The 24,488-nt window shown below is 35.9% G+C and overlaps 1 protein-coding gene across 2 annotated transcripts in view; it reads right to left on the bottom strand.

Moving 5' to 3' along the window:
• Positions 1 to 798: 798 nt before the first annotated feature.
• LOC131046265 (D-amino-acid transaminase, chloroplastic) overlaps positions 799 to 24,488 on the bottom strand; it is a 42,618-nt gene continuing 18,928 nt past the window's right edge. For both annotated transcript variants that reach the window (XM_057979951.2, XM_057979954.2), the window contains exons 3-5: positions 16,706 to 16,881; positions 1,385 to 2,061; positions 799 to 1,229 (exon numbers count right to left, since the gene is read on the bottom strand). In XM_057979951.2, the coding sequence (XP_057835934.2) occupies positions 1,135 to 1,229; positions 1,385 to 2,061; positions 16,706 to 16,881 (948 nt within the window). In that variant the 3' untranslated portion in view covers positions 799 to 1,134. The remainder of the gene's footprint in view (positions 1,230 to 1,384; positions 2,062 to 16,705; positions 16,882 to 24,488) is intronic.

Raw genomic sequence — 24,488 nt, 5'->3', positions numbered from 1 at the left:
AAAAATAATCATAATACAAATATAAATATCTTAAATACATTTATTTAAAAGATACTGAAAAATCAAAATATTATAAAATGTACACTTTAAAATTAACATCCTTCAATATATTTTATATAAATATATTTATAATACTTATAATATTATTATTAATATTAAATTTAAACCTTTAACATTACTTCAGAGTACAAACCTGAATCTAAATATCCCTTGAAATAGATGCTACCATAAGGAACAACTAAGCTTTACATCCAACCCTATTTATGAATGATCCTATTTGTTTGGTCTGCCCATACCTGGAAATAAAGAAAGCTAGATGAACCTACAACATTTTTAAAAATGATTGCAAAATGACAGCATATTATTTGAACACTAAAACAGGCCTTGCCAAGGTCATTTCCATGCTCTTTAGAACCATCATTGTGTCAAACATTTATCAGATTCTATCAAAATAAAAGGGTAGTTTCTGGTCACTGCCAATCGAGTCATCAATTTGGTATGAGGCCTGGCTTTGTAAGCATACCTGAGGCTTAATTTACATTTACCTTATTTATTGTTCAATTTTTGCATTCTCAGATTTTTATCTTGTGACAAAATAGAAACTCCTCCCTAATAAACATGACAAATATTACAGGAATTTATAAGTTAATTGTATTCACATGTTATAACCAATTTAATTTTAAAAATCTAATCACTAACAACTTTAAAATAGCTCTTGAAATTCCCATTTTTTAATATTGTTCTAATAATTTTTGTCAGAAGAACAGAAGAAAATAATTGCCGTGACCACAATCAATATGAAGTAAATACATTCATTTCTATTCAGTTGCTAAAAATGTAATTTTCAAATGCAAATATTCTGCATACATGACGGTATGATAAAAACCAACGCTAACATAAAATTTGAACCAGTCTGTTGCAAGCTTGTTCTCTATCTGACATTGCATTGCATTTGAAATAAATCCATACTATCTGCTAGTATGAATACATTATCCTTTTTATTCAAATCTAAAATAGCATTAATAATGTATCAATTTCTATGTATCATACTTGAATTTACATCATTAAGATCATTAAATAATCATAGAACTTAGAACCAAAAATTTAAGAATTTCAACCCACAAACAAACTAAATCAATATGGAATGGGAGTTCGCACTGAGTCGGGCCCAGCTTTCATGTCCTCCCAAAGGAGCTCTGAAAGAGAAAATGTGAGGGGACCTTCTTTACCTGTCAAGAGGAATATAATTATCAAAATAAAATAAAGCCATAAGACAACATATCCCTACGAAAGTTTGAACTTTATTAATAGCAATAATGTGCTTAATTTATTTCTCTAAAATTTGTACTTCTATTTTATCTCAGAGCTAAGGCATGGTACATACCATTGCCAATAGGCTTTCCATCCCACATTGTAATGGGAAGAATAGGAAGCCCACTTCCCACAAGCATCATCTCAGCTGCATCTTTGGCTTCTTCTACAGTAATGTTTCCAACTCGAATCCCTGTAAGCCAGCCTTGTTCTACCAACTTCGGGGCAAGTGCCAACATTCTTTTGGCAGTGCATCCACTTAAAATCTTATCAAATGAGGGTGCTAATAGTTCATTGGTTTTACTAATGAATGCGACATTCACATTTGGTCCTTCGGCAATATAACCTTCATCATCAACCCAGATAGCAGAGTAAGATCCTTTTTCTTCTGCACCCATTTTTGAGAGGGCATTAGGCAAATAATTGACATTCTTCATGGTTGCCATCTCTTGAGATTTCATAGGTGTAGTTGATGTTACAACTGAAACCCCTTCCTTGATTGGCAAATATGTTTCTTTAATCACAATGGCATAAAATGCAGAAGTTGGTTGGCCAACAGGAGGGGTAAGTAAGAAATCTCCTGGACCTGCACTCAACCAACATCTTACATGCCCCATCTTACATTTTGATGCAGCTGCAGTTTGTACAAGAATGGTTCTTAAATGTGAGCGATCAAAAGGAGAGAGAATCTTTGCCTTGGATGCAGATCTCAAAAATCTGTCCAGATGAGCATCCAATTCATACAGATGACTGCACACAAATTAGCACTATTAGGCGCATGATTTTTCTTACCCTTGTTTTCCAGAGTATTAATGAAACTATGCCTGTTATAATCAGTTCCATTTTACCAATTACTCATAAATATCATGTTTCAGTTAAGACAATTTCAAGATGATATTGATAATGAAATAGCCTTTGTTCCAAGCAAAATCAGGTGGTGCAGGGTGGTCTTCTATGCTGTAAGCTACCCTGGAGGACCTTTTTTTTATCTTCACAATTTTGTATATTATCCAACACATACAATCAATAACCGCAGATCCACAGCTTATTGCGCAATCATCAAGAAAAAATAGCCACAAGCTAAACGCTCCAAGTGAGAAATTGAAGTGTTACTGCCATCTAAATGAGTGAAAAACTATATAGTCCCGGTATGGATACCACATATATAAGGCTTAATTTGTAGTTGCAGAATTGATAATAACCCAATAAAAGAATGTTGTTATTAGCAGCAACTGACATAACAAAGTATAAATATGTACATGATTATTATATATTTTGTTCACAGCCTTTTGGAATTTAATCTTTACAGATCAACAGTAGTTATTCAACAAACAAACAAAAAGCCCAATATGAACCTAAGCATTATGAATTAGCAAACTTTGGAGAACAGAAATATCCAAGCTAATACTTGTATTTCATGTGCATGCCTGGCAATCATACTTGACATTTAGCTTTATAAAAGTTTGCTTTAGTACTTTGCGAATTACAAATTACAAAAGGTTATGCAAGTGAGCTATCTCATTAAAAGCCAGGGTCAATTGTGTAACTATTTGCACACTCAGTCATTTCAAATGTAAGTTTAATGAAATCCATTAAAAGTTTTACATCAGTCCAAATTATATTATTGGGAGCTACATGCATCACAAAAATTGCTACAAAACTGAATTCACCCATATTCTGTCATGCCCCCGCCTAAACAATAAAAACCCTAATAAAGAAAATTGTCTTTTCAAAAAGACTTCGCAATTTTCTTAATCGACAACAAGGAGGATGCACCAATCAACTTTACTAATGATTCTCCAAGGAGAAGTGACTATTGTCATTAAACTAGTGACAGCAATTATAATTAAAATTAAATGGTAATTAATCTTCAATATGCAGAAGATCTGATAGGCAGTGATTGAGATGCGTAAAACAGCGATCAGAAAAGCACAATATAAACCATCGGTGGAAGACTAAATGGTCAACATGATAATCGGTTATATAACAGCAAATCATGGCAATCAATTATATTACAAACTATCAGTTATATGATAGAAAATGAATTCATATTCTAATTGAAGCGAGACATACAGCAATTAACATTAAACAACAAAGCCATTAAAAATAAAGGAAGGGTGCGATGTTATGAAAGGGCAATATCTTGAGGTATGATCTGTATCAATATTAGTTAAGGTGCCATTGATGAAGGGGAAGGGACACGAAGGCAAGGAGCAGCCCTTGTGCAAACCTTTGCCAATAAGAAGAGACATGCCTCTTCACTCAGTGGGAGGATATTAATAGCAAGATCGATCTCCAAGGGAATCCATCGAACACAAGCATTTTACAACCATTGGTCAAGAAAATCATATTCAGATCAGACGTGAGAGCAGCAGAATTCTAAATTCTGTTTGTAAACCCCCATCATGGAGAGAAGGAAGGAGGTGTAAGAAGGGAAATTATGAGATTGCCTTCTAAGTAGGCCACCCTGAGGGGATGTCCATGTTGCCTGCCACTGGGGCCAAGAGGGTAAAGATCCACTCTTGGGCTTAGATAGGACAATCAAGATGCCCCTATTACAATCTCCTCTCCAACTCTACCATGATGGGTTATTGACCTTAAGGGATGAGGCATGGGTAGGGAAAATAGGTACAAGCACCCACTAAGTAAGCCACCCCAAGTGGATGTCCATGTTGCCAGCCGCTAGGGCCAAGAGGGTGAGTATCCGCTTTTGGGCTTAGTGTGGGATGGCTTCGGGCAGACCTATCATGCTTCTTCCTCCAAACCCTAATGTGATTGAATAGTAGGGAGTAATATAGTCAATTCAATTTAAATTCACAAGCAACTCATTATTACCAAATCCAAAAAAATAATTCAAATTTCAATTTTTAGTTTAAGATTGAATTCATAGTAATAACAATTAATCAGCTATACCACAGATCATGATATTATCTTTTTCTTATAGTCTTGTGTTTAAATTAACTGCAGTCAACATATCTCAGACTGTATCAATAGTTGTACTATACAAACCTTAGGGGATTCACTGAGGGGAGTACTGAAATTATACCTTTACTACTGAGTGTGATAAGGAATACTCAGTATCCTGAATGAGACCCTGCAAACAGGTTAGGATAAAATACATATAATCATAACAAAACCTATGAACCTATTTGGATAAAACATAAGTCTGTTCTAGAAGAAATAGTCATAGGGAAGGAGTAGATAAGATGATTAAGTGTGGTGCCCAAGAAACCCTCTACCCTAGGCTCAAGGGCGGCTTAACCCCCTTGACCTCTTGTGGCCCATGCCAACAATGAGGTGGCTTACCTAGTGAGGCATCCTATCACCATTCTCCTCCACTCATCATACCTATCCTAATCCATGGTTGCATATTTATTCAATATGGTAGGTGTGATGACTGTTACAGCAAGGTGCCCAGGAAGTCTCTCCTTTATAGGCCCAGAGGCAGCATCCTCAATGCCCCCTTGGCCTCATGGGACTCCCCGGTTTTAAACCATGAGGTGGCATACCTAAAAGTGACCCCAGCACCGTTCTCCTTACTGTAACCCATCTCCTTCAATCATGCTTACATAGGTACGATTTCTCAGTATTATCATAGCCTGGATCTACTGTAACAGATATATATATTGAATGTATTACCTATCATGGGATTTCAAATATCAATGGCATTCATCATATGGAGACATGTGTATTAATATGCAGTGGGGTGTTAAAAGTATTCATAATATTATTGCAGAGCATAGACTAATGTGCATAAGAGATCAGAATGACTGAACATTACTGAATTTAGTTTATCACAGCCCGTATGGTATTTCAGAATAGAACTATATCCCAGTATACAAGAATATCGATTCATATATATTATTACTAATAACCAGTTATGTAGTTACATCTGTATATTGCAGAAGTATTGCACAGAATCCATACCTGAAAACGTCTTCCTTCAAAGTGTTATTTTGATCATGGAAGCAGGCTGTTTGATTTCCAATTCCTTTTCTTTTGATTCATTTTTCTTTATATCTCTCAATGTGAGGGAGAGGTCACATCTCCTCATCATGTATGCCTTTTGGCAAGAGACACACCCTTCCACCATTAGCACCCTTTGAAAGAGTGCAACTCTTCTTTATTTATGCCCTTTGGAAGGGACACAACCTTTCATAATCAGATCTGCATTTCTTATTTAAATCAGATCTGCACTTCTGATTCCCAAATTATCCCCCCCTTCAAACGAGTTCTCTTCTCCCTTTTATTCCTCATGTTTGGGAGTCACACCTTATCATTTCAAGCCTTTTGACCATTCATTAACTTAATTAAATTTTTAATTATATTCTTTTTATATTTATATTTTAATTTTATTTTTATTCTTTTGAATTTTAATTTTATTATTACTATTCACCATTAAATTCTATTTCAAAGTGGGGACATTACATATAGATATTCCATATATATTGATTTAAAGATTATTGTGTTATTATCTAACCCTAATAGTTGGAATTATATGTATACATATATGCTATCCTTGGTTATGGTTGCAGGGTCTCAATCCAAGCCCATATTGTTTAAAGGAGATATTCTACTTGGTAAATATGTAACCCTAACCCTAACTTGTTGCAATTGTGATTCTAGGGCAAATTCTAGGGTAAATGATGCAGAACATCCACACACACACCCAATCAACTAAGGGAGATCTTTCTCCCAACTCACCTATCCAATTAGGTGAGGACCCTTCACTGTCTCACAAAATCCCTCACAAGGTTATTGAGTACTCATAAGGCTTCCATACCCCAAAGGCACACCCTTATTCATTAATCCTCACCCAACCATTGACTCACATCCAAATAGGACCAAGTAACATATCTACGTCCCAATCCCAACTCTCCAACATCCAAACACTCCAAGCACCCCTTTGTGTCTACTCACTCAAGACCACCCCCCTATTAGGACTTCCAATCTCCACCAAGACTCAACTCACAGCCTATAATAGACATCCACAAACCAATGTACTCCCTATCAATCTTGCAAGGACCTCTCAACACATACCACCATGGTTCTTTACCCTCCCAACCACCCAAAGGTCAAAGGAAGTCTCACTGCTGCAACACTGTCTTTTTGTGACAGTCATGTATGCTTGGGACAGTCATACTTACTTGGGCCATTCTTTGTTCACAACCCTTCAAATACAAGTAATGATGATGGGGATCCACCCTACTACACCTCTGACATCAAAATCAACACCCAAACCACTCCTAAACTTGTAAAGTGCAGTGATTTCTATGCACTGTCCAACTGTGATAGTCAACACAAGGATTAGGACAGTCATAAATCCTCATGAATGGATTGGCTTCCTTGATCACCTAACACTTGGATCATGCCAAGGGGTTACAACACCATTCAAACACCTTTGTTGCATTTACACCACTCAAAACTCCATGAAATCACTGTATTTTCAGATTGTGGCACTGTCAAATCAGCATTTTGACATCATTTTGCACGTGCAAAAGTGAGCATGGTAACCTGCAACCAAAAAAAAATACAAATACATGCTATGTGCCTCCATTCCACCAAGTATTAGCCTTTGATCAACGTGGAATGGAGGTTTATTACATTTTACAATGTCACTGTTTGCCCTACCTAGGGTTTTAACAGTTTTTACAAAAATTAAGATAACTTTCTCAAAATACAATCAAATTGAACGAGACAAAGACCAAATTAGAGAGGATTCATTCCTCTTTCACCATCAATGAGTTTACAATGTAATAGAACTTGAAATTATGAATAAAAACGCCCAAGAGCAGACTGTCATATGGTAATTCTCAGAAAAGTGCAGGGAACCTTCAAGTTTTATTGATTTTCTTGCTACATACATCACATCCAACCTCAGAATGACCAAGGGGAGGTTTGATTAAATGTTTCCCAAGCCTTCCCAATGGTTATAACCACTTTTAAAATTTGTTTCAACTAACCAACCCCTAATTGCTCTTAAAATGCAAAAGTTGCCTTGACAACATTTTGGCAACATTGACAATTTTATCAAAAATGCAACCTAGACTCAAACCAAGACTTCTATGACTCAAAACTAATATGAATAGGTCCAAATAGGACTAAAATACCTTCATACATCATAAACTACCATATATGACCCCATTAAGACATATTTGCCACAAAATGACAATTTTGACAATTTTTATCAACATGACTCCTACTAAGACTCCACATACAAACTAATGGTCCTAATGACCTTATTACATCACATATGGTCTTTCAAGACCTTATTTACCACTTTCACCCTTCAAAACACAAAGGTTTCATAATTTGCCTCATAGACGCTTGAAGACAACTTAGTTGCTCCTGCACCAGTAAATCCGAAAGGGGACATTACATATGCAGCCATATACCCAAACTAGATTCACAAAAAGTCCTGATCCCAGGCTAGTAAATGGTCCAAAATGCCCAATAAACTCCTTCACAACTGTTCCTGAGACAAACCAGTGGATAATTGGGCAAGGCATCCCATGCTCTAGTCAACTGTAAAACACAGGCCAAACTCAATGCAAACTTAGGTCTTGAGCGAGTTGATAAAAAAAGCATTAAAAAAACAAAACTCTTGAAGCCTAATACAACACAAAACAAAACAAAAAGCAACCTTACCTTTTACTTTTCACTCAACAAAACTTCGATTGATGCTTGTTGCTTAGGGCTGAAGCATTGATTGATGTCCAAACAGCATTATCTTGCTATACCTATTCCTTTATGAGTGTTGATTAACTGCCAAGAATATTGCTATACCCATCTCTAATAGGGCTTTGTTTCTTACATGAAAATTTTCTTCTAGTACTTCGATGTTTTTTTCCAATGAGTAATGGCAGCCTAGGGCTAGAGATGGTTTTTTTTTCCCCATATTTGTGTTCATTTCAAGATTTATAGCTACAAGGATTTGGTGCAATGCCAGAAATTTCTAAAATTGTGAGCCAAAGGTCAAAACAAACTTCAAGACTGACCCATTTCGCCATTAGGTAACATACAACAAAGATAGACTAGGTTTTGGCAAAGGGAGCTATGCTCCACATTGTGAGTGCCAAAACAAGTACAAGAGTTAATAAGGTAGGTCTATTCATGTGTAATTCTAGGCCAAGGAATCCAAAAAGATAACATAAATAAACTTATGCAAAAGAAGAAATGCTAACAAAATTTTAAATTCAATAGGAAAAAAATAATGGCACTCACAATATAACAAGATTATTTATGGGCAGGGGGGTAAGGGGTAGGGTAACTAGCAAAAACAGCACTTGTTATATTAACTCAAGCATTCACAATACAATAAGATATTTCTTGATTATGCTTAACCTTAACCCATGTCTAAGTATTTATAGGCACATCAACATATGAAAAGTGGTCTTACAAACAACGGGTATAAACCATGGGCTGAAAAACACCTATAACAACCCAAATATTTTTCTAGCATGACCCCTAATAATCTGTTGCTAGGGCATGACCTAGGGTCCCACTAGGTATGGTGGGATGTACAACATGCAAAGTATACAACACACATCAGACAAAATAAAAAACTAATGGACCAAAAAAACATGGGTTGCCAAAAACACAAAATCATACATAGAGTAAGAGGAAACAAAGAAAGCAACTAAAAAAATCTCAATCGAAGTATCATCCATTGTCCAAGAAAAGATTCCAATTGAACAAACCACCTATTGGTCCATCCTCTACTCCAATCATGGCTGTCATACATCTAATTTTAGTAACAACATTGTCAAAAGAAGCTGATACTCCTCTTACCTACAAATAAGCACAAGATGTGGCCCCACTAGAAAGGGCATTACAAAGTGAAGCATGGGATTATGCAAATAAGTTCATTTGATAGTGTATTTCATCAATGGAATTCTTTTCAACCTTGTAAGATCACCTTACTGGTTGGAACTAGTGATGAGAATTGAGGAGACCCCTAAAGGTTATGCAGATCTAGGCTATTGAAGGGTGCAGATCGTCTTATTCGTCAAGGAAAAACATTGCAGATATTCCAGTGTATTGGATTAGGGATTCCTGGACTGAAACAGGAGTAATTGTCCCCTAATTTAATATCATTGAAATTTTCCTTAAAGGGGCAATAATTTTGAGGACAGTTGGTTATGAGGGACAGTTGAAGAATACATAATTTATTGGCAACATCCTCATAGAATCCATTGAGATGGTGGGACCTCAAAACATTGTCCAAGTCATAACAGACAATGCTAAAAATTGCAGATTCATGGGGTTGTTTGCTGGGGCAGGATACAAGCACATACTTGAATACTATGTGCCATTCACTCACTAAACATGATGATGCAAGAGTCAGGCAACCAAATTCTGTGGATAAAACAAGTTTATACAAAGGCTAATGAGATCTAAAAGTTTGTGATTAATCATTATATATAGCCATCTTTAGGTTCTTCTCCAAGTCGGAGCTGTTCAATGTAACTACTGGAAAAATCTAACCCTATTGAGTTACTCATTGATTTCACTGATCTCATCATGAAAGATCAAAGAACTAAAGGAGACGAGGCTTAATGTGGTACCGGGAGTATTCCACATGATAGATGTCAGCAGTGATCTCATTGAATGAAACAAATATAAGGCTTGCTTCATAGCGGCCTCTGTGGGTGAGGAACTAACTCTGATCCGGATGCCTACCACTATTAGCAGAGGTCATGGAAGAGGTTGAAGTAGATGGTGGGTGCAGCAAGGATCATAGGTATCATGGCATACATCGAGGTCAGATTGCTAAGGATGTGAAGTTCGTTGGCAATAGAGCAGATTGTGTGATGTTGAGTAGAGAGGGGAGGGTGAATCAGTATAAGAACAACTTTCTCAATTTATAATTTTAGCAACTGTAAGGCAATAATCAAAGCATCCACGCAATTATGATCTAACAATAGAGAACACAAGATGCACATACAATTTTACATGTTAACCCTTGCAAGAGAAAACCACAGCAAAATATTGCTTTTAAAGTTTTATAGAGAACTCCTTACAATTTTGTAGGCACCAACCCACAGGAGACACCAATCCCCTCCACTAAGCACGAACTCAGCAAGAGACTCCAATCTCTTTGAGTAAGAGGCTCCAACCTCTTAAACTCACCAAGTGGAAGGCATCAACCTTCTAGAAACAAGAAGATTTTTATTTTTGGATCTTCCCTAGATCCCTTCAAGGCCTTCAAAGTCTGCCCACAATTTGCCTTGAACTTCTTCTCCACTCAAATCTGAAATATGATCTTCAATATAAGCTCACAAAACTGATATTGTGCTCTCACAAATCTGACTTTCTGCTCATATTTCTGCTCTTGATTGCAAAGATACTCAATAAATGGTTGAGATAAATGAACCTCAACATACCTCTCTTTATACCTTCCAAGAGGCACCTCTTCACCAAAATATACAACTCATCAAATCAAGTTGGCCAGCCACATTTGCCCAAGGGTGGGTGCACATCCTAGGAGGTTGGCCATGAGAGCATGAAACAAAAGATTTAATTTACAAAAAAAACAACTTGCCATATTTGGGCGCCCATTTCAAGAGGGGTCAGCCCAGCCCTTAACATATTCAATTTATTGTTTGTAACTTTGTAATTCCAAGAGGGTTGCCTAATTAAGGAGGGGGTCGACCTCTAGAGATCATTTAATTTCATTTGCAAATTAATAAAAAAAAGCTAGCAAGTCGGCCCATAGCGGAAACAAATTTGTATTTATTAGATCTTCTTTTCCCTTCATTATATATTTGTTGCTTTATTGTATTTTCTGCTTTTCTGTAGGTCTACTTATTCATAAACCTATAGTTTTGCTCCAATATGCAGCATATCTGCTCCTTAAATTTTTGCTTCTAATTAACATTTGTTCTTTGACATCAATGACAATATTCCAACAATCTCTCCCTTTGTCATTGATGGCAACCCTATAAAAAAATCTTGAATGCAACTGAGTCAACAACTCCCTGTAATTGTAATGCTCCCCCTTACTCAAACTTCTCCCCCTTTGACAGCAATGACAAAGGGTATCCGAGGCTAACTTGAATAAGATAATGAATAGCTCCCCCTAAATTCATGCTTCCTTTGAAGAACTTAGCCAATGGATGAGAGTGACATCACTCCCAATTTCTCTCTCAGGTACTCAGAATTCTCTTCTAGAAGAGGCTTTGTGAAAATGTTTGCAATCTACTCCTTAGTATCAACATACTCCAACTTTACTTGCAGCTCAAGTACTTGCTCCCTCAAGAAATGATACTTAATTGGAATATGCTGTCCTTAAGTGCATAACTGGATTTTTTGATATGTTAATGGCACTCGTATTATCACAAAGTATGGGAATAGGATTCTCATACTCAACCTTGATATCTTTCAATGTTTGTTTCATCCATAGAACCTATGAATAAAATTTTGTTGCTGCAAAATATTTTGCCTCTGCTGAAGATAGTGAAACTGATACTTGTTTCTTGCTTAGCCAAGATACAAGACAATTGCCAAGGAAGAATGCACCTCCATTGGTGCTTTTCCTATCATCAATACTGCCAGCCCAATCCACATTCGTATATGCTATAAGGGTGAAATCTTCACCTCTTAAATACCACAATTCGAAATCCATAGTCCCCTTTAAACATTTCAGTATTCTCTTGACTGCATTAACATGGCTTTCTTTCGGAGCTGCCTGAAACCATGCTACCAAACCAACTGCTTGCATAATGTCAAGTCTTGTAGTTGTTAGATATAGAAAGCTTCCAATCATAGATCTATACATAGTCTAATTTGCTGCAGGAGAATCGTCATCTTTGCTCAATTTGCAACCAATAACCATAGGTGTACATACTGGATTACAATCCTCCATTCTAAACTTCTTCAACATTTTCTTAACATATTTTGTTTGTAATATGAAGATTCCTTTATCTAATTGGAATATTGCAAACTAAGAAAGATAGCTCACCTAGCATAGACATCTCAAATTCCTTCTGCATGTTGGAGGCAAAGCCTTGGCACATCATGTCACTGTTAACCCCAAAAATGATGTCAACGACATACTACAACAATTAACAACTTATCTCCTTCATCTTTGATACACAAGTTGCTATTTGTTGTTCCTCTTCTAAAAACTTTCTCTTGAAGGTACTTGTCTGGTCTTGAATACCAATCTCTTGGGGCTTGCTTTGGTCCATAAAGGGCCTTCTTCAGTCTACACACATAATCTTTATTCTTTGATAGAATGAATCCTTCAAGTTGTTCAATATACACTTCCTCTTCAAGATTTCCATTTAGAAAGGCTGATTTGACATCCATTTAGTAAACTTTGAAATTCTTGAAACTTGCTAGAGCTAAGAACATTCCGATAGCCTCTAATCTTGCAACAGGAGTAAATGTTTCTTTGAAATCTATTCCTTCAACTTGTGCATAGCCTTTGCACACAAGCCTTTCTTTATTCCTTGTGATTTCCTCATCTTCATTCAACTTGTTATGAAACACACACTTAGTTCCAATAACATTTTTGTCCTTAGGTATTGGGACAAGCTCACAAGTCTCATTCATTTCTATTTGATCCAATTCTTCCTCCATAATCTTGATCCAGTGCTTATCTTCACTTGCTTCTGAAAAATTCTTTAGCTCAACTTTGAGGAGCAAACACAGATTTGCATGCTCTATTGTATTAGCAAGTCTTCTTCTAGTTTGAATTTCTATACTTTTTTCTCCAATAATCAAATCTGGATGGTGTCTTGGGTGGTGCCTTTGATGAAGTTCTTGTATTTTCTTGCTCCACTTCTTCAGTTTCAATTCCATCCTTTGTCTCTTCTTCTTTGCAACTTTCTTCCTTTTGATAATCAAATTCTTATACTATCTCCCCTTTTGATACCTTTCTTCGTCAACCCTCACATTTGCACTTTCAACAACTTTGTTTAATCTCTTGTTACAGCCCTTGTAAGCTTTGCTCCTTGTGGAATATCTAAGGAAGATACCTTCATCACTTCTAGAATCACTTTCCCAAATCATCTTCGTCCCTTTTTATGTAACATTTGCTTCCGAAAACCTTGAAATACTTCAATGATGAAGGCCTTCCTTTCCAAAGTTCTTAAGGAGTTTTGGTGTTATTTACCCTAATTTGTGCTCAATTGGAGATATATACAGTATGAACCGCTTTCCAAAAAGTCTCAGCCATCTTGGATTTGTTGAGCATGGCTCTTGCCATACCTTGAATGGTTCTATTCTTTCTCTCGACTATTCCATTTTGCTATGGAGTTCTAGCAGCTATATATTGTCTTCTTATCCCATGCCTTTCACAATATTCTTCAAGCTTATTTGAGGTGAATTCTCCTCCTCCGTCAGATCTAAGACACTTGATCTTCAACCTGTTTCACTCTCTACTAAGGCTTTAAATGCCTTAAACTTCTCAGTTGCTTTAGATTTTTCTTTGCGAAAGGCTACCCACGTCATCCTTGAATAGTCATCAATTAATAACATGAAATAGCACTCACCTTGCAAGCTTTTTGTCATTGTGGGCCCACACAAACTAGTGTGAATAGGTTCCAAAGGATTTGATGTAGAGTACTCCTTCAATTTGAAGCTTGTCCTTCTTTGTTTCCCATATTGACACTGTTTGCAAATGGTATTTGAAGGTTTTGCTATTTTTGGCATGTCCCTTACGGCTTTCTTTTTTGCAGATCTTCACAATGTAATCAAAGTTCAGGTGACCCATCCTCTTGTGCCACAGCCAACTCTCATCTTCTTTCCCCATGTATCATTTTTCATTTATGACTTCATTAAGTATGTAGAGATTTCCATCCGTTTTGTAGGCATCAACTATTAGTTTTCCATCTTTCACAATTTTGCGTCCTCTAAAATGAAATGTGAAGGTGTGCCCTTGGTCACACATTTGCCTCACACTTAAAATATTATGCTTCAATCCTTCAATGTATAAGACATCTTTTGTTTTGGTTCTTCCATTGTCTAAACTAAGTGTACCTTTGCCTTTTATGTTTGTCATAGCACTATCCCCAAATTTTATTGTTCCTTCATTCACCCTCTTCAAAGAGAGAAATTTGCTCTTGTTGTTAGTCGTGTGCGTTGAGCATCCACTATCAACATACTATTGGTTTCTCGCATCTTGAGCATGTAGTGCAACTTGTACAAGCATAGATCTCTCCTTTATCTATTGCTCCTTTTATCAAACTTTGCTTGGTTCATCCCTCTTTTTGTCATGAATATTGTCTTTCTTATTTTGTCTTGGCATCTTAACAAAGGTAATTCTGCAAAACTTAGCAATGTGCCCAAACTTGTTACACTTATAACATATAACATTATAATCCATCAGAGGAGCAAATGAATTGAAGTTCCTCTTTGAAAATCCGAAATAATTTCTTGTATGCACTCTACATTCTAATGCTCTATGACCATATTGATTGCATGAAAAACAATAGCCATGAAAGGAATAGTTGAACCTAAAAGTGCATGGCTTTCTTTTCCGGAAGGACCATTTGAGGTTGTCCTTGTTGGTTCTTTGAAACTATGAGGCTTTATCCTCCTTGCTTGCTTCCTTTTTTGCTTTCTTCTCTTTTATTCTCTTCTTTGTTCACCTCCTCCCTTATCTCTTTGTTGGAACTTTTGAGGGCCATGGCATAATTATTACTATCCAACTTCTTTGTGGTTTGTGAACTTTCACCATCAAAACCAAGACCACTTTTGACAAAGGGTGATCTTTGTGAGTTAATAAGATCTTCTAACATTTTTTAACGCTTGTTGAACTTTATGTTTCTATTGAACTGCTCTTTAGTCTTTTCTAGCTCCTTCCTTAAGGAAACAATTTTCGATTCAAGCTTCTCACACACTGAGATTTTTGCTTTTAGCTGCTCTTTCAACACATCTTCAATGTGTTTAGCTCCTTCTAAGGTTTTTTGTCCTCAAATCCAACAAGTGAACGCAAGAGCTCAACTCTACAATTTAGGGTTTGTTGATATGATGTCCAAAAGATGATCCAGATTGATGAAGTTGGTCACCTTATATTTGAGTTGAAGGCCTAGCAAGAGCTCAAATTTGTTGAGAGCTATTGAAGAGTTTCCTACCATTTCACATTCAAATTTGGGCCCATTAATGGCATCCCTAGTCAGCCTTGAAGATCAGTGAATTCCTTTATTTGAACAGCGAGGAAGCCCAAGGAATCACTTACCAATACGTTGTGCGGATAATACCTTGTAGGCCAGATGTCAGGGTTTTGAGGAATGGGATTCTATTGTGCCAAAATGCAATATGGTGGAGATTCAAGGATTCACATGTTGACAAAAGCAATGTGGCAAGGGGTGCAAGAATTCGTTTATTGGAGAGATGTAATGGTCATAGGGAATAAGGATCAGGGGTTCGCGATATTGAGTGCACAAAGAAACAAAAGTCTGCAGGTCTGCAAACAACAAGGGAGAAAGAGTCCAGGAATTGGGGTTTTGGGATATCCAATACCACCAAGCAAACAGGAGTTGGGAGAAGGGTCTAACAGTATGCAAATGTCCGAAGTCCTAACCAAGGTTGGAAAGTGACTCCAACATCCTCATACTTAGGATAAGGGACATTACTATGGCTGATTTATGCAATTAACATGGATAACATAGTCATTCTTAATAAAAGAAAAAAATTCTTCACAATGCAAAGATGTTGGATGATCCTAGCAACTTTTCTCTTCCGTTGCTAACTAATGCATTTATCAGGTGCAAACTTTCAAAATATACTCATTTAGCTGATTAACTTGCCAAATAGGGTAGAAATATTGGCATCTCAACTTCTAAGGCTTCTATGATTAAGGAGCTTGTTATAATAAATTCCTAGTAGGTACAATGTTCCTGCTTCAGATGTAATTTTGCTCGTTCTTTATCCTATGAAGATGTACATTATATTCTGGGTAATCTTACTATACTATTAATCCTATTGTGTCTGGTCATCCTCTAGTGTCTGCTACTGTAGCGCTCAGGCTGCAGGTCTTAAAGCTTACTTGATGGTCCTGCTACAAATGATGATGAGAAATCGAAGTATTTAAGATTACTCAAGATGTGCCCTTTATTAACCTTGCTTAATCAAACGTAACTCTCCTATCTTGAAATTGTTATAGCTTCTTTTAAGTGGATAATTGTTGGTACCTAAGAAGATTTTTATATGCCTTTTAAGACAATTTTGTTATTTTGGATAGGACATTTTAAACAGTTCTAAACGTTGAAGCTTGGGAAGGAGCATGTTTTGTGCATATCTACATGTGCTATTTAAAAAGAAAAAGAAGCAGAAAGATATAATAACACAACATGAACAACATTAATTGCATGACAATATAGAAAATGAAAAAAGAAGCTTGCTTCCTTTTACTGAAACTTAGACTTCTGAAAAAATTAATTACCCGTCAATTATCAAAGCAGTGTCGAACACAGCATGTCCTCGATGAACCATGTGATCATCAATGGGAATTACCATAAGAGCTGGATCTGTTGTCACACCACCAAATATGCTCGAATACATAGCAGGGTAAGGCTGCTCACTGTGACTGCCAAATTTCTCTTGCAATCTGCTTATAACCTGGCATGTACCATATTCAATTTTTAATAATAGCTTATCTATCTACATGAGAAGGGAATAAATAAAGATAGGAAAACAAGGGTGGATTTCTCATTTTCCATTTAAAATTGAAAACAAAACACAATGATGATATGAATAAATAAATACCTAAAATCCACAATGTATTTGGTTGTTTTGTTAATAGATAAATGCAACTGCATAATTGTAATTTGAATAGAACACACACAAATTAATTTCTATTGTTATTGTGCATTATAGAAACAAAACTAAATGTAAGACTTTTTATAATCGACTCATGAACGTCAACCACATTAAGTGTTAGAATTGTGATGAAATGGTCAATAAAATGGTGACAGAAATTTCTATAGGAGTAAATAGTTACTAAGTCATCATCCATGACCTTACACTCTCATAACCAAACACATTTTTAGTGCAAAAATAATTGCTAGAATGCCAAAGAAATATTTCAAAATAGTTTCTCAAAACAGAAATGCCATGATTCATTTCCCAATCATTTGCATCTATGAAAAAGAAAGCAACACCAAATAGACAGTAAAGAATTTTCTTTTGTATGATGGGAACCATGCACGAACTAATAACAAAAGATCAAAGTTACAAGGGAAAGTGTACCCTAGACATTTCCAGCTTTCGTGTCCTCAAGATGTTTTGGGAATCCCAACCAGGGCTATCCTCAATCATCAAAAACTTCAGGGATGTCCTAGAAACACCAAGAAAATGGTAGGGGGCATCCCAAAGACAGCTAGGGATGTCTAGACATCCCCTATAACCCAGAAAGGAAAAGAAAAATTGATAAAGAAAAGCAAAGGTTAAGGAAGCCCACAGGACCCCCAGACCCCTTTATGCAACTCCAAATCTAAAAAAAAAACTAAAATCCCGTCATTTTTCCATTTCATCATTTTGCATTTTGTGAGAACACAAAGAGAGGAGAATAGAAGAGAACAACAGAGAGAAGTCAAGAGAGTATCAAAATGCATTGTTTGAGTTAAATTCAAAATCGATTGTTCATTTTCATAAATCCTTTTGAATTTTCTTTTTTTCACTGAGAAGGTTCATACACTTTGGCAATCCTTTCTTTTAATGTTTGTAATTGTTCTATTAAAAAAAATGAAAAAAGTAATATGAGCAGCAGTAAGATTTATGGTAGTGACAAAGTGGTCATTCACTAAACAAGCCATAAGGGTGAGACAAGACATAAGGGTGTGCCAATAGATTTTATGCAATCTACTGTGCCTATCGTGGAAGTTGAGAGTCAAAGGGCAGGGGGTTGTAGCAAAGGAAAGAGAGGCTACTGATATTGCAAGAATGTTCAATGTGCAATCACGAGAAGAGGCAAAATCTACTATTGACAATGCCATCCCATTTCATATAGCATATTCCTATTTCAAAGAAATGCCATCGGTTCTTTATATGACCTCCTTTTGAAAATAGAATACATATAACCTTCTGATAGAGAGTATTCTAAGGTGAGTTTGTTTATGGAAGACACAAGGCAAACTTGACAAGGAACAAGCTACTCAAATTATCATGGATAGGTGGACCGATATAGGACATCGGCCACTCATCGATATCATAACCACATCTATATTGGCTTTTAATTTCTCATAGTTATTGATTGTTCACAAAAGCACAAAAATGCAAACTTCCAATTTCACATTTTGACGTTGGCAATAGAGGAGGTTCGGACCTCAAATGTTGTACAAGTTTTCATAGTTTCAACCTATGTCACAAGATTTGGGTTCAAGTTCATGTTTGACAACAATAAAATTCGAATGAAGTTCGGCTAGGGCAAAACTTCGGCATTATATTCATCTTATATAAATTTTATTTTTTTAAATATTAATACTAAACCTATAAGAATAAAAAAATATTATGTTAAGAATACATTATAATTAATTCTAAAAGTATTCAAATTATGATAGTTTAAAATTTAATTTAAATATCATTGATATATAAATAATAAATATATTAAATTTTATATACTAAATAATACATATATTATAATTTAAGTATTTCTGAAATTTAAATTTTATATATTTAATATAAAAACAAATTAAATAACAAATCTATATGTTTTAAAACAAATAAAAAAGATATAGAATTTTCTATTTGTTTAAATAAAAAATATATTATAATTTAAAATATAATTCAAGCATTTAAAATATTTAACAAATCATATTAAATAATAAATTTACATAATTTAGAACATAAAATAAAAAGATATTAAATTTTATTTTTGTTTAAATAATAAATAAATTATAATTTAAATATTGAATTTTAATATATTTAATAAAAAAAATTAATTACAAATCTACAAGAAATAAAACATTTTATTTTAAAAACAAATTTAAAATAAAAAGAAAACTTAAAAAATTAGATATAAATATTTAATTTTAAAAGAGGAGCCGTCAAAGCATAAAATTTGTGCACCGTTTCTTTAATTCCGACCTTGTATTTCCCTATCACTAATTTTGTTTCTGAAGGTTTCAGTCAGCTGGAAAAATTCATTTAAGTGCGTGCTAGAAAAAACTCCGTCCCCATATTCACACCATTCTACATTGAAACATGCTACAAAAATCTCCGTAGATGAACACATTCTGATGCAATAAAATCATACACAGACCCTTTCACAGTAACGAAACTAGAATTCAAATGAAATGCTGTAAAATAGAAATGAAAGTCTGCAAAATAAAACTATATTTTTCATTCAACACCTTCAAAATGAGACAATGTCTCTACAAATCTGCAAATACAAATGATTCCAGCCTATAGACTGATGAATACAGTCTCAAATCTAATGTGGTCTGCTCATAGACCTGCAACCAACTATATTAACAGCAGCAATGGCTTCTTGAAAGCCTTCCTAATAGCCTCTCTCCAAAATATCACATGCAACCAACCAATAGTTCAACTTTCCACACCAAAAACTACACCCAGCTCCCCCTTCCCCCAAAATCTGGAGGCTCCTATTATTCTTTACAGCCAACCCTACACCCCCACTCCAAAAACAGAACCCTCAAACTCAAAAACAGCTGCCTCTAGAAGCTACTGAAGCCCCCAAGAAGTGTAAATGTATTGTAATTTCCAATTTAATGGACAAGTTATATGCAGGATGGTGTATTTTAAATTTGATATTATGCCTATGACACTAATATTGCTATCTTTCTTTTACTGCAGGTAAGGAGGATGAACATGTATCGATTTCAATGTCATCTCCTTTGATTGGAATGATGTATAAATAGTAGGGTGGCCACGATCAAGTGGCACCTTGATCGGACATGTCTTTTAGACATGTCCGACCAAGATGTCACTTGGTCATGACCCCTACTAACAACAACCAATCCATAACTAATCGGTGCTTCAAACATACCCGATAATGAATCGGTATCCTTAATGATAACAGCGCTTATAACATGCCTGATAATGAATCAGTATCATTGCTGATGATAATAGTGCTTAATCATATCCGATCGGTATCATATGTTAATGATAATAGTGCTTAAACATATCCGATCATGAATCGGTGTCATTTGTTAATTGTTACAGATATAAAACATACCCGATTATGAATCGGTATCAAAGCATATGGATTAATATAACATAAACAATAACAATAGTTGTTAGCATTATATGCTATCGGGTTAATACCCCGATAGCATATTAATGCCGATATGAATCGACATTAATATGCTATCGGGTTAATAGCCCGATAGCATTTTAGATTGACGCTTAACATAGTTAAGCAGCTCGTCAATCTAATCCAATATCAATATCATAATTGTGACCAATGTTATAGTCTGATAAATATAAAGCATGAATGAGTAAACAGAATATAGGAGATTACTGAGTTAGGAGAGTCTTATCTTGCAGAGGCTACTAATGCATTAACAAGAAGCACCCACACACCAACCTAAAACCATAACTGCCCCCGAAAACAACTAACTCTCCTAAGGTGCCTTCAAACCAATTTACATTTGTCATAATTCAGAGCTGGTCAGACAATTTTTAACTCCTAATACTCCTAGCTGGTCAGACTATTTTTAAACTCCCACTACCTGCAAATTTAGAGTTGGTCAAAGCATATCAATGCCTTCTGCCGGAAGAATTTGAAATTCAAGTTTGGGCTCATCCACATGGATGCCCTGCATCACATTCACACCGCTCGACCTGAGAAGGGCCCGAAGAAACTCTTTTTTATAGCTTTTTATTTTAAAAAAGTATGCCCGCAACTAGTCCGAATATAGGGCAAATTTTAACAATTTTTTAGTGGTGTTCTGAAGTTCACCGAATTTCGAACTTCATGGCTGAAATTCAACGAAATCCGTGACTTAGGTTTCAACACATGTTTGTGGACTGGGGTTTCAACACATGTTTGTGGACTGGTTGGCATGGTGGTAGAACGTTCTTATAAACACATTTTTTGACCCCTATAATGTCCCCTTTTTGCTCCTAGTCAGTTGTGCTTCCCGTTAACCCATTCTCGGGTTCTCGCAAGCTTTTTAGAGTTGATTAGGGGACTCAGAGTTCTATGGAGAGCTTGAGCCATAGTTTCAGTGTGTTTCAACAACATTTCTATTTTTGGCATATGATATTTTTAGTAAGTGCCATTTTGGACACTTGGTCTCAATTTAAATTCCCCCTTTGCTTCAAAATGAAGTGTTCTCGATTTCAATGCATTAACAAGTTTTCTAAGGTCATGGGAATACTATTATATATTTTCACTTAAGTGACCAAAAAGTGAATTTTAAATTATAACTTATGTGATAAATGTTTTTATAAAGTTGCCTCAAAAAGGGATGCCTAGGCAAGGGGGCAGACATGAGGTGATTTTAAAAGTTATATTGAGGGTCTTTGAGTAAAATGTGATATTTTAAATTTGAAGTTGCCCTAATTTTCCCTCCAACTCTATAAATTAGAGTTTGGGCTCTCATTCTTCTATTCTGCTTGTGCACACATAACAAGATGTTGAAATATACTTGAAGAGTTCTTTGGATTGTTGAGGACAAAAACCCTCTTCATTTACTTTGCTTTCGATGGTGCAAGACCCACCCTAGCTGGTTGTTGCTTTCAATGTTAGTTTTTCAATGATTTGCTTTAAGTTCGGTGATAAGGGTTTGATGCAAATGAAGATTTATGAAGTGTTTTGATGTGATTTATGCTTATTTCAAGAGATTTGGAGGACTTCCTAGAGCTCGCCATACAATCTCCAGCTGGCCTTGGATTTACCTTTTTGTTCATGTAGATCAGATTATATATCATTCTGGGTATTGTTGCACTGAAATCCTCTTGGCTGGGTGATAGGAATCCATAGGTTATTTACAAGTTTTTGTCAAAAACTGAATTTTCCTTGCAATTTACCCCAAGGACAGGCTTGTACATCACTCCTAGAGGCACGTGGGCATTTTTGAGGATTTTAAATCTGCAGATTCTGGTTTGAAAGACTCCATTTTGAGGCACCCAGGTGTGAAGAAACAGTAATGTAATTTGTTTGGCAAACTGGAGACAAAAAAAAATTTTAAAAGAATTAATTCCTAGCCGCCACTGCAACTTCCAGCACCATTTTGACATGTGCACAAATTTTTGAGTGAGATTTCAGTCTCCAGAGGATTGGTAAGATCCTTGTCAGTTCCTACTTCAATGGGCATTATCGAGGAGAAGTTTGGTTGGGAAAAATACAAAATGGACCTGCAGTTCTGAACCTTTGCAAGGCAATGAAGAATGTTGAAGCAGATTGATATTATCTAAAAACTACTGTTGAACACCCACTTCCAGGTCTGCACATCGTAAAGCAATCTGATTTTCAGAAATTAATGTATTTGCATATTAATAAGTTGTATGAGAAATGGTTTAATGCTCAATAGATTATTTATTTCTATGTATTGAGTTTCATTAAATATACATGAAAAAGATGATCAAAACCTGAAAAAACAAATCCAATCAGCAATTAATACTATTCATTTCATGTTGTCATCAGCAAAGACTGTTTACATTTGGTATCCAGACTTGCAGACATTTCAAAAAAAAAAAAAGAGGGGGCTGCATATTACAGTGGTATCATAGAAAATCTTCCCTGCCAAACTATGTTTAAACAGCTTTATTGAGTTGCATACCTTCTATGAGTGAAAGAGAACAGAGATATTTTAACGGGGAACAAAGGAAAACTCATTGGCAGCCCCCACAAGTCCCAAAAGGAGAAGCTATTCAAGAGTTCTTGGGATACATCAGGATCAAAAGATAGACAGTGAAAGTATTACAAGGAACATGGCAGAAAGGGATAAAGAACGAGCTAGTTCTGTGAGCCCCAACTCAAGGATTGAAAAAAAGTTTGATTATGATGTCACAACTTTTGGGCAAAATCAGTTAGAGTATGCCATAGGTGGTACAGGGCAACCAAATACATATTAGGGAAACTAGTTCTACCAATCAGCAGGGTAACAATGAGAGACAAACTATAGCAGCAGGGTCAAGTCTAGTGTGTTGAGGAACGCTTTAGCAAAGTATAACAGCCTTCCTGATGTGATCAAAAATCATTTGCCATTCAATGAGTTCTCAGGTTAGGAGAAGAAGGGAGGAAATAGAGTTGATCATAAAGGACCAGCAGTTTAGAGGAACCTACAACAGGCTTTGAGCAAGGTTAAACTTTCTCTTTTTGATGGTAGTGACATATGCATAGCTAGAGCATGGGTTCAAAAGTTGGACAATTACTTGGCTCTTAGGACAATGGCTACGGATGAGGCAATTAAGTTTGCCACTCTACAATTGGATGGTATCGCACATGAATGGTGCTATCATGGTCTTATCACATTGGGTCACAAATCCATTACTATATATGATGAGTTTACTAATAAGCTCATTGAGAGATTTGATAAAGAAGACCCTGAGTTGCATTTCAGGGAATTGGCACAACTGAATTAGTATGGTTCAGTGGACGCTTACATATCAAAATTTCAGAGGCTATCAGCAATGGTTTCTGGGATTACAAAGAGGAGACTGGTAGTCCTTCTCAGTGAGGGAGTAATGGAACCCATTAGAGGATGGGTTAAGGCCTTTGATCCACCTAGTTTATAGGAGGCTATGAGGAAGGCTAGGAGCATGGAGCTTGCTGTCACAAAGAACAGATTCTCATCTAAAGACCTTCATGATGAAAAGGGTCGGAAACATGATAACAAAGAAAAAATTCAGCCCAAAGAGCCCTCCTTGAAGAAGGTGAGGACCTAAGAAAGAAAAATCTATATTTCACATGTAAGGAACCATAGGCCCCAGGTCATAAGTGTGTGGAAAGGGCGAAAAACCATCAACTGGAGGAAAATTCAGCTGATAAATCAGAATCAGAAAATTTAGACCGCCAAACTGAAACAGAGGATAGTGAGGAAGAAAATTTAGCAGAAGAGTCTGGAGAAGAGAAGGGAAGTGAAGGAGTACTTGCTAGACTCTCTAGTCTTAAAAAGAATGATTCATTCAGAGTTAAAGGTATATTGAAAGGGTGGCAACTTGTTGCTCTTATTGACACCAGTGTCGTAGATAATTTTATTAATGAGAACATTGCAGCACAGAGGGACAAAAACTACGAGATTTGGTGGCTTCAAAGT

This window comes from Cryptomeria japonica, chromosome 10 (assembly GCF_030272615.1).
Source record: "Cryptomeria japonica chromosome 10, Sugi_1.0, whole genome shotgun sequence".
Lineage (NCBI taxonomy): Eukaryota > Viridiplantae > Streptophyta > Pinopsida > Cupressales > Cupressaceae > Cryptomeria > Cryptomeria japonica.
Note: the sequence above shows the minus strand (reverse complement) of the source record. Positions and strands in the feature narration are given on the sequence as shown.